The sequence below is a fragment of the Artemia sp. Qi Xiang Cuo genome, chromosome 7 (genome assembly GCF_049724085.1).
Source record: "Artemia sp. Qi Xiang Cuo chromosome 7, ASM4972408v1, whole genome shotgun sequence".
Taxonomy (NCBI): Eukaryota; Metazoa; Arthropoda; class Branchiopoda; order Anostraca; family Artemiidae; genus Artemia; species Artemia sp. Qi Xiang Cuo.
Window position 1 is genome coordinate 14186093 of NC_142800.1, and position 17485 is coordinate 14203577.

The following is a 17485-nucleotide window of genomic DNA, read 5'->3' on the forward strand; positions in this document are numbered from 1 at the left end:
TTAAGGGCGAAAAGTATTATCAAATCTACCGAATTAGTTTCCTTACATTGTTTTACAACGGATAGAGGAAGATAGCCCTACACTTTTTTTATGCATACCTACAAGTTATCCTGCTTTTTTATGCTAGGTTGTTTTAATGTCAAAATCATATCTTTAAATATTGACAAGTTACAAACAATATGAATATCTTCGGAACTGTTTCACTAATGATCACATCAATAGATCTTCTCAAATTTGGTTTTGTCTTGACTATTTGATGATCCAAATGGAGAATCTAGGCCGTCAAGAAAAAAAAAGAAATGACCAACAATTAAAATTCTGGATGTATTCTCTGCAATAGATAAATGAAAGCATAAAATGAGTTTTGTTTTAATTATTTAGATTTAAAATAAAATTGTCGTTTTACTTTCCTTGATGGTTCATTCCCGAAAGATTTCTAATAATTTGAGAATTGTTCAAAATTTGAGATTGTTTTAATATTTTGCAATATTAATATTTAACCTTGAGTTTTTTTCGATACATATTATTTAAAAGAATTCTTCAGGGTCTAGATTTATAGAAGAATGAAAAAAATATCCCAAAATTGTAACGTTAGATACAATCTCCATGCAATATGTAAATAAAAGTACGTAATTCGGTAAAGAGCAACTAGTCTCCCAAGTTTTTCATACCTCATCATATATAACAGATAATTGGTAAACTGTCTTTTTCGATTGTGTGTCAAAGTTTTGTAATATAATTGCTGTAATTTTCACGGGGCAAAATCCATCGGCTGCCAATTGCCCTTCTAAGATCCTCTATATTTCAGGGCACTTTACAGCTCAGATCAGACATTCGTTTTAATCAAAGCAATACTCTCCAGGAGATCCTGAAATTGTATTCAGGAACGACTTGATCTAGACAGCCCCAAAGGGACCGAGGTCCGAAATATAATAATAGCCCATTTAAAACAGAGGCTGTATTGATGTATTTTTGCAAGCAGGTGGACATTTCTGGGAATTGTAATGGGGAACATTCATAGGTTTTACTATAAATAATTGCAGGGCCCTGAATCCCCAGCCCCTTCTGTCCAAACCCCTAGCTTCCTAAATATAGTTATAAACATGGGATTTTAGTATTTCACGATAACTTTTTTCTCGTCACTTATCTTTCTTTTTATGAAGTATTCCTTTTAAATTTATAGAACAATTAATGAGTTGATATAAGCAGTTTTTTTTTTATTTCGAGTTCAGAGTTCAGTTCGAGTTCAGTTCCTTTTAAGGAACTGAAAAGGGGCAATAGCCCCAAAAATATTTTTGACATTTTGTTTTAAGTTTGACTTTATTCTTTGTTGTAATTTATGTTTGTCTTGGGCTTTTCTGTTCTTTTTCATAGTAGTAATTGCTTATTTTGAGTTTTATATACTAGTATTAGCCATTTTAACATAAATTTTGAATTCGCACTTGACTATTTGTAGAAAAACTATTTTCAAATTGGAAATTTAGAAAGAAAAACTAATCGTTTGCAATACTTTCATGATTATTCATTCCCTAGGAATTTCTAGAATGCGCGTTCAACCGTCACAAAAAGAATACGAAACTTATTCTCGCGAAAAGAAGGCAGAACATGCGAACAGGAAAGAAGTTGTGGAGTCTGCCGACGATAAATATGACTATGAAACACTCACTAAAGCTCGTGAGAAACACAAAGTGTTCCATCCTGACGAAAAAGGGACTGGTATCGGTCCATTTGAGACGGGAGACGTGCTCCGTAATATAGAAGCAGAACATGCAACGTCTCGACCTCATTCGATTGGGGACCCTGTTATTGAAACAGCTGATATGGTTAATAAGCCAAGTAAGTTTCACTTTCATCCTTAAGGTGCATATGTGGGGAAAGAAATAGATTACTTGTTAAAACTGTTGTGACTTAAAACTTTCTTTCTTTTTGCTGGCTTAGAATTTCATACAAAAATACCAATCATATTTTGAACATACGTTCGTCGTGCTAAACAACCCATTTGTTGCAAGTCAGTAGCTTAACAAAGTTTTTAAAACAATTAGGTTCTGTAGTTGGCTCTCCAGAAATAAGGAATAATCTGATTGGTTTACAAAACTACGTAAAAAAATAAACCAATCGAATTAAAGCACACTTATTAACACGGAAGTATAGGACGGAATTTCTGTTTTTTCCTGCTGTACTGTATATCTTTGACACAGACAAACCACAATCCAATCCTTTTGAGACAAGGACAGTTTTTCTAGGGGGTTGGGCAGTCAAGTATTTCCCAATTTTATTCCTGAGGAAAGGGAATACCTCTTTCTGTATAAATATTATTTTAGGTTTGGGGAGGAGGGTACGGGGCAAACCATGTTCCTTGGAGATGTCCACACCCCTCCACCTCTTTAGATATGATTGTGAGTGTAATTTCTGTTTCGCACTCACAATATTTTCCTAAAAAGAGGGAATTCTCAACCATCAGCATCAATACCACAAGCATAACAAAATTATTTCGACTAAGCAATGGGAGGTTGGGCGTAAATCTGCACTACATTGATCAAAAGGACCTCTCACGAAGAAGGTTTGTAGCCTAAGACAAGTTGTACAATTACAGGAAAAAAGGGATAATCTTGGTAAAATTCACCCGTTCAGTTTAAGCAGGCTCAAGAACCCTTTACTGGAGTTTTAAGCTCCCACGTGCAAAGAAACGAAATTTTCTGTTACCCGAAGAGGATAGTTATGAATAAGTAATGACGTACTTATTATATTAATGACGACCACTGGGGTATGTGGTCGAAATGTCCAGAATTTTTGTATCTGTTTTCACTGTCAAATAAAAGGACTTATCCCCATTTGAACTTTTATTTGTTAGCAAAAATTCTGAGACAATTAAAGGGTTTAGAACAACCAAAAAGTTATAAAAATAACCTTTCAGAATTCCTCCAAGTTCAAAGAAGAATATACAGAGTCCACGCGGAATTGGCGGTTATAATAAAGAAAGTTTGCGCAGGATTATTATCCGTTATGCAGTATTACATAGTTACACACAAACAAGGTGTGGAGGGGTCAATGGATGGTTTTCAAGAAGATGGTGCCTGAACCCTCAAGGATATCTAATTTTAGGGCCAACATCTTTCAAGTTTTGTGAGAGGCTATTCAGACCCATACAGATGGAAATTTACCCCTTAAGCCTCATTCATTTTGAAAATTATATTTGGACTAAGCAAGTAATATGGCTTCTGAGATTCGAATAACCCTTCTATTATCGCTAAGTGTTTTTACAGCTAAAAGAATCATTCATATTCTTGTAAGCACAAACATGGAAAAGGTGGAGGGCATCCCCCCAGTAAAAACATTTAACCCATAGGTCTCCCAACCTTTGAAAATTTTGAAACGCCACCTAAAACATTTTTGGTATTTCAGCAACATACTGCTCAATTTTCTTTTTAAAGAATACTGGCTACATTTTCTAGATTATATTCATTTTCGAAGCATTTTTATTCAAAAGTCAAACTTAACCTACTAAAGGTAGAGTGCATGGGATTGCAGCTTTTTTTATATTACAATTCATCTGAATATAATATCAGAATGAGGAAGAATTAAATTTAAAAGAAATTAAACAAAAATACAGAATCAAATTTTATCCTATATTTAAGAGGGGCTTCCATCCCATAAGCCCCCGATTTTCCGTGTTAAAGTTAAGCTTATACCTTATTTAGATCATAACTGTTTTACATTACTTGTCTAAATTATAGGGTAAAATTCAGGGGATTAGGGGGCGTTATCCCCCTTATATATAGGGTAATTTTTGTTTGTTATGAGCTTTAACGTTGCTGTTTATAACTTTCAGGTGAATAGCTTCATTTTTTTTTCTTTTTTGACTGGGCTATAATAATAGGAACATGCGATTTTGTGGAATAGAAACAAGTACTCGGGAATGTGATGAGATATATGACAGTGATATTGTTATTGTCATACAAAGTTTGAAAATTTATATTATTTCGGAATTGTCAAAATGGTTTCTGGTATTGTATTTCAGTTTAATTAGTACTGACGAACTATTTGACGTTTTGACAGTTATTTCAGAAAATTTCTGTTGTGAAGTTTCGGAAAATATCTGATTTTATTTGTCAGTGGGCTGTTTGGGACCACTTGAAATTTATTTTTGCTATTTCTTGTGATACGGTGCAAATAGTATTGGTTACTTATAAGAGTGGAAGCTGGTACTATAAAACATCAACGCCATCTAGCGTTTGGTGGCACTTGGGTTTTTCAAGCTTTGAAGTAATTTTTCTATAAGGAACTGTGATCAGACACTTACTACTACACTAATTTTACCAACTATACAAATCAAATGAATTATCCTTACTATGACATAGAAAAATAATGCCAAGTATCACCAAACACTAGATGGCGATGTGTTTTTTTAATGACACTAGTGCCAGTTCCCACTCTTGTAAGATACACTTTGATACGGTAGTTTACCTATGATGGATTAGAGTTTCTTGTTTTTGCAAGTCGATTTTTACAAGTTCTGTTTAACATTCTGGTTGTTTTATTTTTGTTTCCACGGACTTTCTCTGACGCTTTTGAATAGTAGGGACTGAGTTTCAAACCAGGCAGTCGGTGCCTTGGAAATCAGGTCATGAAAAAAAATTGAGAACGTGCAACGGTGAAAGCAATTGGGTTGCTCTCATACCTCTTTTCACAAAAATTTTAATTTTAGGAGGAGAGGTTCATGCAACAAAAAAAGGAATAGTATGTGACGAAAAAGGCCGTCCTCTGGAGCAAGATTTAACAAAATTTCAAGATAGACCAACTGCAGTTCTACAAGGAAAGGCACAAGATCGCTCTTACGCACAAGTAACGGCAGTTGAAAGGAATCCTGACATAGCCTGGAATGAAAATCCCGAAGAAGCAAAGCAACGTAGACTTGATCAAGAAAATCCTCCAGTAGGCCCAGCATGTGGCCCGGAGGGGCCTGATATTAGACGTACTGGTAATATCCCAAAGCAAAAACCACTTCAAAATATTGGTACTATAGCCGATGAAGTTGGTTTGCCACACACGCGTGAAATGAGAGATCTACAGGGCCAGGGTAATGTTCTGACAGCCAATGACTTGTCTGATGTAGCCCGGAAGGACAATAAACTTGACTCGAATATTTCTGGAAACATCCAAATGGAAAGAAGAGCAATATAAAGTTCTTATATTCCTGTTTTTCTTGTTTTTTTTCTATGATTTTGAAAGGTTTGCCAATAAACTATTATTCACTCTTACTATTATTGTATCATTTACATTGTTTTCAACAGTATTTAAGAATGATTTTGCTTGAACCGTTCAGAAGCCCAATCAGGTTAGGACCTTGTAAAGACCTTGTTTCAGTTAAGACCTTGTTTTTAGGCTAGAGGGTTTAAGCACTTGACTATTCGCATTGTACGTTTATAAGAAAATTCATAAAACGAAAGGTTTAATGTATGAAAATTACTTTACAAGAATTTGAACGTGGTAGAGTTTATTATAAAGGTTCAATGCAATTTAGAGCTTTTGCAAAACAAAAAGTACTGAACCTAGAGAAAAAGCATTTACAAAAAACACAGAATACCATAGATGTATTAGTTTAAATATTATTTATTATTGATTAATAAATCTGTGCCAATTACTAATTATAACCGTCGGGGTATCTTCTGAAAAAGGATTCCTGGATCTCAACCGAAGCAAAAGTCAGTGTTCCACTTATGCTTTCAAAGGATTTCTAAACAAATTTGACCTAGCTATGGAAGACGTAAAGAGGGGTTGAACGTCTTACTATGAGTGCGTCTGTTAGAAAATCCTGCCAGATCTCAATAAAACTTGGTGAGTTAGACTTATCGGCCTTTTATGACAGCTCCCAATTAAAGTTGCGTGGCGGGGGGGGGGGGAGTAATCAAAATAATTTTGGAGACCACACTGCTTTTTCATGAAGATAAATAAAAGTTCAAATAGGGATAAAATCCTTTTAATAGACAGTGTTTCACAAACAGTGACATACATTCACAAAGAAATACCAGATATTTCGGTCACATGTGCAGCAACCGTCATCAGTAGTAAAACTCCTATCACATATTCAGTGACCGTTTTACTACTGATCACGGTCACTGCATATGTGACCGAAATATCTAGTATTTTTGAATTTCTTCACTGTTTGTGAAACACTGTCTATTAAAAGAATTTTATCCCTATTTGAAATTTTATTTATCGTAATCAAAATATTTTTGCATCAGCCTAATTAATAATTTGGCTGTGCTCTTGTGGTGCTTTTGTGGTGTCTAGACACAGCCCAACCAATTTCCAGCACTCCCCCAATCTTGATAGAGTAGGATTAGATGTCCAAGTTGTGCTTCTCGGAAATGAATGTCCGAAATAAGCAGTCTGGTAGGCGAGTGATTGGAACACAGGTCTCGCCTTAAAGCATCAAACATAAGGGCTGTTGAATGTCAATCAAAATATATGGAGAGTAGGAGTGTGTCCTACTTAGGCAGTTTCATATCTTGACGTGGTTCATTCTCTGTCACTTTAGGGGGTGGGGGAAATCCCTAAGTTTATATCACCAAGATATCCAAGAGAAAAAGGGCTGTGCATCAGCCAAAATTCATCAAAAATAATAACTAGTGTCCTAATTATGTCTTAGGGAATATTCAGATCCGATAGAGCTTTTGCGGGAGATGGGACCCCAGTACTCTTGTCATCGAAACGTCAAAAATGGTAGTCGCTTTTCACCCAAGATTGATAAAAGTGTAAGAATTTTTATTTTTGACATTTTTTTTGACGGAATACAGAGCTGTCAAGAAAGCTTGACCAATAATTGCCAGTATTAGAACCATCAAAATTCGCTAAAAATTTAATAAGTTTGTGCTTTACATAGAATTGCATATTTGCACAAAATCTGAAGATAAAGAAAATAGCACCAGACAATAAATATTATTTTTTTTTATAATTTCTGTGAGCGTCAAAGCAAATACTTTTGCCTCATTTTTTTGTGTTGTATGTCAGTGAACACAATTGATATTTATTAGGGGGAACACATACTTTTAGGCTGATGTAAACATATTTTGATTACCCCCCCCCCCTCCGACATACAACTTGAATTGGGAGCTGCGACAAAAGGCTAATAAATGTAATCCACCGAGTTTTATTGAGATCTGGGATGATTTTCTAACAAACGCACTTATAGTAAGACGTTCAACCCCCTTCTACTTCTTCCATGATTTACCGAAAATAGTAGTCGCATTTTCACCCAAATGCTTGTGTCTCAATTGGAGAAAACATAAGAGAATGAATATAAAATTAACTCCAGTTGCTTCTGCTTGTTCAGTAAAGTCACTCGTAATTTGTATAGAGACACTGTGTGGTGCTGAATCGTAGTAGTATTAATTGTATGGATATTGATTTGTTTCTTAGTTATTTTTCATTATGGCTTTTAGATTTTATTTAATTTTAGATTTATAGATAATATTAGATTTTATCTTTAGTTCTATTATTTAGTTTTTTGCACATTTAGTGCTGAAGAGGCCTTGCTTTATATAGGCAAAATATCTGCGTTGTTTAGTTTCTTTTCCTTCTACAGGCCGTAGTCCCGTGAGTTACTGCAACTTCTAATAAGCCCAGTTCGAAGCGTCTGAAATCGTTAATTAAAATGTCGACACGACAGCTGATTTTTAACATTGTAACGTTCAAAGTTGCAATTTTTCTAATCTTTAAATCATTGAGATTATTATATATAAAAAAAGTAATGTTCCCAGAACCAATGCAGGACAGGGACTATCACATCTTCTCAGGTCCACACCGAAGCGCTTAGGCCGGCATAGAAGCGGCGAGCAAGAAATCGCTGGAACCTCCAGTTGCATGGAGGGTTTGTGCAACCCTTGGCCCTTCTTAGTCACTACAAGGTTGTTGATTAAATAAACTAATGGACTCTACAATTTTGTAAGATGTTAAGTCGCATGCTGCAATACTTTTCTGTATTTGAGGTTACTTTTCTTTTTTTCTGTATTACTTTGTATTTGTAGATCTTTTGAGGTAAAAAATCTGTCAAAAAAGTACCATAGTCTTCAATTGGGCCACTTTTCATTCTGTGTCTATTCTGGATCAACATCAAAAAATTAGTTCCTCTGTCCAGTAGAATTGTGTTTAACCTAAATAATTGCTTCCTGTTTTTTTCTGGCTTCCTGAAAAAAAAATGTTTGCATTTTTTTTTTCAGATATAGCCTACATTAAAACGTTTCCTTTTCATTCAAATCATTTCCAAAATACTTAGAAATACTACTTTCAATCAAGCATGCCGAGAGAATTAAAAAAATGGCGCTAGGTCGTTTTTAATCTACAAAGTTTGCCTTCTTCTGTTGAAACGTGACCCAGAATTCACAAATACTAAATTTTGGACTATAAGGAAGCACATGTCCATGCTTTCAAAGGACATTAAATTAAAATTTGCATTTTGAAAAGCTCCTAAAGCTCTAAGGACATCAAAATAAAAACATTTTTACTCATTAAATCCATTGTAGGGCCTGAAAAACCTGAAAAATTATACCGACCTGAGTTAACTAAACCTGAATTATACCTGAAAAACCAATTTTAGTTGTTGTTTTTTTTTCAATGTGCGATTTTAAGTTTTCACTAACAATGGGCTAGACTTCATTCTCTAAACTAGTAGGAAGAACAACTTGGAAGAAAATAGGATAGAAGGATGCATCTGACGCTGAAACTGTTATGTTTAGAAACTCTTAACAGGGTTCATGGGGTTTTCAAAGTAAATGAGCTTACCTGACAAGATTATTTGACAGAGGAGGTAAAGAGTGAAGATTTGAATCGGTTGGAGTAGAGGAGTGTGTCCACAGTGCTAGCCTCAGATGGATTTATGCTGCAGTAAGTTGGTAGTATTAGTAGTAGTAGCAGTTCAGTTTCTTTTAGGAAGTGTAGTTGCAGTGCTTCTTTATATAGATAAAGTAGTAAGATAACTTTTCAGGCCAACCTGAAATTGGAAGAAGGTGTTTGAGCTAAGCTGTAGCTAAGATTTATCGTTCATGAATCGGAAAATCAAGTGATATTCCGCTGGTACTTTGCTTGGTCATCATCAAGCTTGTTTGATGATGTCTGATAAACCATAGCTGCAAGCGAGCTTCAACACCTTACAACTTAAGAGCAGCAATTAAGTTAAAAATGGTTAAGCTGTCCCTTTCAAACTCATTGTTTAAAGTCTATTCCACTCAACTTAATTGCCTTCTTTCACTTCCAAAAGATTCATAAGAACAGAAAATAAAGAAATAAACAATTACTCTTTCTGAAAGCATCACAACGCTTTAGTTTGTTACAAAGGACAAGTCTAAAAATCCAAAACAAACATTTTGAAAGAACAGACAATGCTGGGAACTTGAAAATTTATAAAGGACAAAAACTTAAAACGGTTTGAGAATGCTCTGTCCAAGATGAAAATGAATCCTCTTCTATGGGTCATATATTTTCATATAAACTATAAATAATGTGTAATAAACTTATGTATATACAAATCTATGAAAGAATGGTCTTAAAGCGTCTACAACAGATCTTCCTTTCTAATCTTTGTTTCTTTTAAAGCCTTCTAAAACAAAGCTTTTTCGTCTATCGTTGAAAGCTTGTACATAAAGTATATAAAATCTAAAAAAAAACTATGAAAGAAAAATAAATATACATATGGTTCTATAATAAATCATGTGGACAATCTTACTTTGCTACGAATCAAAACTTTTATATGAATTATGCAAAATCTATACTGGATCTGTATATCTGTAAGTAGTAATAGGTCTCTACGTTAAGGAGGCCAGTATCACCATTGAGGTCAGTACCACCATGGAGGCCAGTACCTCCATGATAACACGAGGCCAGTACCCCCTATGCTAGCATGTACTAAAGAGGCCAGTACTCCCATGGGGCCTCAATAAAACAGTTCGTGGGAACGAACTGTGAGTAAGGAGCGACGCGGCTCAATAGTAACCTAAGCTCTAAAAATGGAATTTCGATACCAAGAGATACATCATAGGAATAATATTTTTATGCTGATTTCAAATATATAAGTTTCATCAAGTTTAGTCTTGCCCATCAAAAGTTACATGCCTGAGAAAATGTGCCTTATTTTCGAACAAACGAGAAACACCCCCTAAAAGTCATAGAACCTTAACGAAAATCACACTATCAGATTCAGCGTGTCACTGCCCCTACTGTAGAGGTTTTAAGCTCCTATCTGCAAAAATGGGGATTTTGTATTTTTTTTTGCCAGCAGAAAGATCACGGATGCGTGTTTATTTGCTTTTGTTTTTTTCCCAGGGGTTATTGTTCGACCCTGTGGTCCTAAAATCAGTTATAGTCAGAACAAACCTTATCAACATGCTAAATACCAGAATTGAAACCTGATTTCATCGATTACGTTGAGTTTGTTGTCTACTAGAACCGCCCAAACCTGCAGTGGCGGAGTGTGCTAAAATTTCTGTACCAGTATCTGAATGTAATATTTTTTTTTAGTGCAAGGAGAAATATTTAATTGCCACAAGGTATTGTACGCATTTAATATGCATTTAGCGTTTAATATACTATAAGGAGGCTAAAGGTGTAATTCTATTTAAATAAATAAAATTGAAAGAGTAAAATTGCTTTTTTATAATAAACAAAATTGAATAAGTTGAATTTGAATAGTATAATATATTTTTTCATTTCAATGCTTTAATAACTGGAAAAGAGAATAATTATAATATAATTAGATTTCAGTGAAGCGTCAATGACGCAGAAGGCTTAAAATTTTCAAAGTTAGGAGAGGAGGCAGTAGCTAAATTCTTCTTTGTAGTGGAACTAAATTTGTCGTGAAAGGTCTTAGGAAGAAATAAGGATAAACTAAATATTTGATATATAATGATGTCAACTGCTGAAGAGCCAATCAGTTCAAAATTTGATTTTAAGGTAATTTCATTTTTTATTTTCAATGTTGTAATAAGTTCGTAAGAAAATGTTTGTAATAAAGCACCATTTTCAGTAAGGTTTTAGACTTTTACAGTTAGGGATGGAAGCAGCACCCATACTATTCTTTAAATGAATTATTGCGAATCAAGATTATTGGTTTCAATATTGGTTTACATATTTAATTAAAGCTTTATTTGTTTTAAGGTTTATTTGTTTATTTACAGTAGCGAATACTGTATGTTTGTTTGCTATTATTGTTAATTTATTTTCTGTTCGTTCTGGGCTTCATTTATGCTATAATAGTAAAATCCCATCCAGGTAATAAGAGTCCAGCCTAATACAGGTTAGATTTTTAATACTTTGAGTTTTGTTGACAAGCAATTCTGATTTTCCCCTTCTTTTCTTCACTTGATTGGTTGCAATTCCTTTTTCTATTTGTTAGTAGTTTCCGTTCTTTTCTGGTTTTTATCGGCATATAGCCTGCCTCGTTTGACGCATCTAAAGATATTAGCGGTATTTTTTTTATCTTTCTATGTCCTTTTTCGGTGGTCAGCGTTTACCCCCCCCCCCCCGGAAAATACACCCTATGGAAAATACCCCTCCCGACGGAAAATGTTCTTCAGAAAAAAACATAGAAAATACCCCCACCCCCCGTAAAATATCGCCCCCGCGCAGCTGACTGGTCTGCAATCCCTTTGGACAAAAAAAAAGACCAGAAAAACGGTCAAACACCCGCTAGCAGAAGCTGATGTCATTATGGTGGCCGACAGCAATCAATGGGCCAAGATTAAACAGTTGAGAAAAGCTGGAAGGTCTGGTGTGGAATACTTACATCAGCTACAATTGCGACGGTCTATAAATCTAGTTTAAACGCGGAGTCCTTTCCTTGGCACCGTGTGTTAGAGCTAAAAGATATTGATCCCAATTTTTTTGTTCAGAGCGATCAAGAATCATACTGGATGGCAAGGTTTGCAAAATCTCAGCTCGAATGTTCACTTAAATTGTACATGCTGAAATTAGAACCCCATAACCCAGTCTTTCGTAGCTGCTAGGTAAATTAAAACCAATAGTACATGGTCCTACTTCGAACTAAACTGGCGAAGAATTTGAAGAGAGGGAAAACATTGAAGGGCTATAGGCTTCATACGCCGGTGATGCCAACTTCACCACATATAAAAGTGACAATATGGATGTTAAATTTCAGTGTAGCCATTCAATAGACCTTGACTCAGAAGATGATTCAGACAAAGCCGATGAATCGGAAGTTTACTCATCTTCAGCAATTTTCAGGAGATTGTATTTCAGCTTGCGAAAGATCCATGATGTTCCTGATGAGCATAAGATCATGAAAGTTCCTGCTTTACACATAGAATTGAAAGAAGTTCTCCAGGGCATCTTGACTGATCATGGAACATTTCGAAGTATACTCAGAAAGGAAGCCAAAGATCTAGAAGGTGTTGGATTCGAGAAATTCTTAATTGTAGATGAGAAGCTCTATCAAGTAGCCCAAAAGGAAATCTCGTTAGGAAATAAGGGCCTTCTTCATCTCCCCCCCCCCCCCTTCTCTATGCTTTTTATTTGCAGTGGAATATAGTGAACACGGTCATGTCCGTTTCTGATGAAGAGGGACTCCGGCAATTGTTTGTTGCGGTTGGATATTTCGATGAAAAGGAGTATACGTTCATTAAGGAAGCTAAAAATGTACATAGAGCACAGTACTGTCTAGATAAACTGTGGTTTAGCCTCCAGATTGAGATGATTCATCTCTTTGTTACAGAGGAAAATCTATGTCCTTTAGATCTCCAGTGTCTGTTAGCAGACTTGGACAAATTTTACAGAAAGTTTGAAGGATGGTGAACTCGATGAGGAAAAGCTGACTGTCAGTTCTCCCTTTAGGGCATTCTTTTCTACGACTCTCTAATTGCAGCTATGGCTGCATGAGATTAAATGCGAACGGAGAACTGGCATCTGTACATGGCTAGCATAGAAAATCTGAGACTAGAATCCCTGGATTTTTGTCAAAACTTTACAGTTTCAAAGGGCCTAACTACCAAGAATTCGTTCTTGAGGAGCTGCTTAACATCGTTTCTTTTTCGTCTTACATGAAAGAAAAGTGTAGGCAAGGAATTTGTTTTGGAAACCGATCTGGTAATGATGGAGCTAGCGTGTCGGTGGGGTATCTTCTCGAAATTTTAAATAAGCACATAAAACACTCCACTAAACGACTCTTAAGCCACGCAGATTGGGAGCGAGCCAACAACAGGCTACCCTTCGTTTCATCAACACGATCCTCCGCTTTTCAAAATTTGGAACTAGAAGACAGAACGACGTATGAACGACATAAGTATGATTCCACCAACATCAATAACTACCGGTACGTCATCCGCAAGCATTAGGTCCTTGTATCGATAGGTTCAGAAAATACTGATGGTTTTTATAACTGGTTTACGCTTGAGCCGTTGAATCCTAAGTTTCTCGAAGCTGATGAAATGTGACTTTCAGCTGTGAGAATTCTGGCAGAAAAAATAATCAAGAAAAATAAACGTGGAAGTATTTCTTTGCTTAACAAGGAAGTTAAAACCAAAATTCATCCAGTCCACAACATTCTCCCAGTGCTTCCACGTGAAAGAGACAATTCTTTCAAGAAAACTGTTGGCTTTATGAAGCTTAGCAAAAAGGAAAAAAGAGACTATATATTTATTTTGATTTATTTGATTTTGTATATAAAATTTTGTTTTAAATTGTTTTTGCTTAGTTTTACTACTGATGACGGTCACTGTATATGTGACAAAAATATCTGGTATTTTTGTGAATTTCTATACACTATCTATTAAAAAGGATTTTATCCCTATTTTGAACTTTTATTTTATCGACTATATAGCAGAGTTGCGGAAGGACAGCTCAAATAGGGAGCCATCAGTTTTGTATCCCAACTCACTTCTCACAGTATTTGCCTCTGCAAAAGATAAGCCGGTAATTAGGAAGAAGCACGTTTGCCGAGAAATATTGAACAGCAGTTGGAAGTTCATTACTCGTGAAAGTGAGCTTGAAGTCATGATTTATGATGGGATGCAACTCCTTTTCAGGAATGCTGGTGCAGGAGCTCAGACCTTAGAAGAATACTGCGATAATTTCCTTAATAGATTCATCTTTCCGCTAGCTAAGGGTGGTATAAGAACATTTATTCTTATGTTCGACAAGCATTGCTATAAACAGGGTGGAAAGGTGTTGATTCAAGAAAAGCGTTCTTCTAAGGATGAATTTTCTCAGTTCTTCTATTGTTTAAAAAAAATAAGAGTTTTGAGAATTTCAAACTTTAGCGTAAAGAGCGAGGTGTTGAGGAGGGGACAGCCCCTTGCATATACAGAATAATTTCTGTTCGTTTTAAGTTTTAACGTCGTTCCTTACTTTCAGTTAAAAAAACTTTTTTTTTATTTTTGAACGTTTTTGAATTGATGCAGGTTTTGATTTTGGCTCGCCGTACATGAATAATTAAAAAAAAAATTGCATATTCATTTTACTTTTATTTGGTTAAATGGCCTTCTCGAAACTTGTTTAATTTTATTTAGGAACGTTTTTATTAGTATTAAATATACGTAGCTTACGAATTAAGTTACGTAACGAACTTGTATATTCATATATTTTTAATACGTATATTAGGGGTCTCGCTTACTAGTCAATACCTCGTTCTTTAAGCTGAAGTTCGAATTTTGTTCCAATTCTTTAAAAATGACCTCTTAATCACAAAGGCGGTTATTTAGAATAAATAGCTCTTAAGAAAGTACTAAAAAATCTTTGGCTTAAAGAGCGAGGTACTGACTAGGGGGCGAACCCAATCATACCCCAATCTAGGGGGTGAACCCATACATCAGTATTTTTTTTCGGTTTAAGTTTTGATTTTACTCCTTACTTTCAGTTGAAAAACTTGTTTTTCTTATATTTAATTTCTGATCTCTTTTTTAAGTAATGCTGGGAAATCCGGCGCCCCCTTCATAGCAATGTCCCTTCCCCCATGAAAACTTCCTTGATGGAAAGATCCTCCCAAATAACCCCCAACCCACCCACCCCCTACTACCAGAAAAAATCCCCGCTGAAAACTTCTGTATACTTTTTAACAACCAATACTATACGTTGACGTTGGGCAAAGCTCATAACTTTCAGCCCTCCCCCCGGAGACTTCGGGGGATTAAGTCATCCTAAAGGACATACTTATCATATTTTAAACCATGCTGAACAAAATGGCTATCTCAAAATTTTGATCAGGTGACTTTGGGAAAAAAATTAGCAAGGGAGGGAGCCTAGTTGCCCTCCAATTTTTTGGGTAACTTAAAAAGGGAACTATAACTTTTAATTTCCGTTCGACTGATTCCTCCTGCGATATTTTAGGACCACTGGGTGAATAAGATCCCCCCTGAAAAAAAACAAACAAAAAAAAAAACAACAAATAAAAAAATAAACACGCATCCGTGATCTTTCTTCTGGCAAAAAATGCAAAATTCCACATTTTTATAGATAGGAGCTTGAAACCTCTACACTAGGGTTATTTAATACTCTGAATATGATGGTGTGATTTTCATTAAGGTTCTATAACTTTTAGGGGGTCTTTCCCCCATTTTTCGAAAATCAGCCAAATTTTCTCAGGCACGTAACTTTTGATGGGTTGGACTAAAATTGATGAAAAATATATATTTGAAATCAGCATTGAAATTTGATTCTTTTGATGTATCTATTGGTATTTTTTAGAGTTCAATTTCTATCAAAAACCCGTTTTCTAGAGTTTCGGTTACCATTGAACCGGGTCGCTTATTAACAGTTCGTTACCACGAACTGTTTGAAAACGTGGAATTTTGCTATTTTTGCCCGAAGACAGATCACGGAGGTGTGTTTATTTGTTGTTGTTTTTTCCAGGGGGGATCGTACTGAAATTTTGGTCCTAGAAGATCGGGTGTGGGTTTCCAGGAACAGTTGAATGCTTTTCAAGAACAGTTGAATACTAAACTGGGGAGTTTAAAATTTGACAAGGTGGAAGATGGATGGGATAATTTTCTAAGAAGGTTTACTGAAACACGAAGGCCATATAAATAGAATAGGAAGCTCTTTTAAAAGTGCTAGCAGCTTTAGCGGTAAAATGGAGGGGGCAACCCTTCATATACGGAATAAATATTCCAAAATTAATATGCAATTTTTTTTCATGTACGGTGAGCCAAATTAAAACCTGCATTAGTTGAAAATCATTCCGAAATGAAAATAAAACAAATTTTTTTAACTGAAAATAAGGAGCGATATTAAAACTTAAAACGAACGGAAATTATTCTGTACATGAAAGGGGCTGTCCCCTCCTCAACACTTTGCTCTTTACGCAAAAGTTTTTATTATTTTAAATAGAAGAGCTGTGACAAAAAGTAAAACTTTAGTGTAAAGAGCGAGGCGTTGAGAAGGAAAAGCACTTTTCATATACGGAATATTTTCTGTTCGGTTTAAGTTTTAGTCTCAGTAGCAAGCTTGTACGCAACTCTAAAGGATATTTCAGGGGTGATATACTCCATATACAGCGCAATATCACGGGTGATTGCATAATAAGCCTTACCACGGTCATTCATCTAATATTTGGACGAGGTATATGTCTTAGCAGACAGGTTTCTGAGCCAATACCTATTTTCTGGACCAGTCAAAGATGTATAAGGAATTACACAAGAATATGTGTGCAATTTCACCGGTTCATGCCTTACCATGGGTAAAGAGAAATATTGAAATGAAGAATGAACCTGTAGGTGACACACCAGTAAAAATTGTGTATGACTCAAAATGGATGAATGATTATTCTACTGGAAATGAAGTAAGAGAAGAGAATAACTATAGTATCAAGAGAGAATATGATAAATTATTTTATGGAACGGATTCAAAACGTCCAAAGTTGCTGAATAATATTAATAATGTATAATAATTAATGAAACATATTTTTTATATTAATATTCTACATGTTATTATTTCATTAAAAATATATTATACATTACTTTGTTACATGATCTTTATTTTTAGGGTATGCTAGAACGTCAAACGTTTAGAATATCTTTTAAAAAAAGTCGGAGATGTAAGAAAAGAAATTTTCAGAGATAAAAATACTATTAGCAGGCTCATAGGGGATATATTAGAAATTGAGAGACATTAAAAGAACTTTTACCAAAGTCTGAGAGAGATGAGCGGAATTTTTTCTAAAAAACCTCCAAAGACAAGCAAACACCCGTCCTGACACGCAGGCAGAGGGAATTTTAGTTTTCAGAAACAGGAACATCCATGTTTAAAATACATCTGTTTCTATTAATAATATTTGATTTTTTTAATAAAGTTGGGTGTTAGTCTTCAGAATTAAGAACATCCAAGTTTAAAATTCATCTGATTCTAATAATAATATTTAATTTTTTAATAAAGTTGGGTTATAGTTTTCGGAGATAGGAATATCCGCGTTAAAAATATATCTGATTTTATTAATAATATTGCTTTTATAATAAAGTGAGGTTTTAGTTTTCAGAAACAAGAACAT

The 17485-nt window shown here is 35.0% G+C and overlaps 2 protein-coding genes across 5 annotated transcripts in view; one reads left to right on the forward strand and one right to left on the reverse strand.

Moving 5' to 3' along the window:
• LOC148949984 (uncharacterized) overlaps nucleotides 1-5258 on the forward strand; it is a 45157-nt gene extending 39899 nt beyond the window's left edge. For all 4 annotated transcript variants that reach the window (XM_089091382.1, XM_089091383.1, XM_089091381.1 and 1 more), the window contains exons 3-4: nucleotides 1534-1836; nucleotides 4706-5258. In XM_089091382.1, coding sequence (XP_088947508.1) covers nucleotides 1534-1836; nucleotides 4706-5181 — 779 coding nt within the window. In that variant the 3' untranslated portion in view covers nucleotides 5182-5258. The remainder of the gene's footprint in view (nucleotides 1-1533; nucleotides 1837-4705) is intronic.
• The window catches only part of LOC148949983 (uncharacterized), a 152096-nt gene extending 143984 nt beyond the window's left edge, over nucleotides 1-8112 (reverse strand). Inside the window, exon 1 of the mRNA XM_089091388.1 lies at nucleotides 8062-8112. Coding sequence (XP_088947514.1) covers nucleotides 8062-8089 — 28 coding nt within the window. The 5' untranslated portion in view covers nucleotides 8090-8112. The remainder of the gene's footprint in view (nucleotides 1-8061) is intronic.
• Between the last annotated feature and the right edge of the window lie 9373 nt (nucleotides 8113-17485).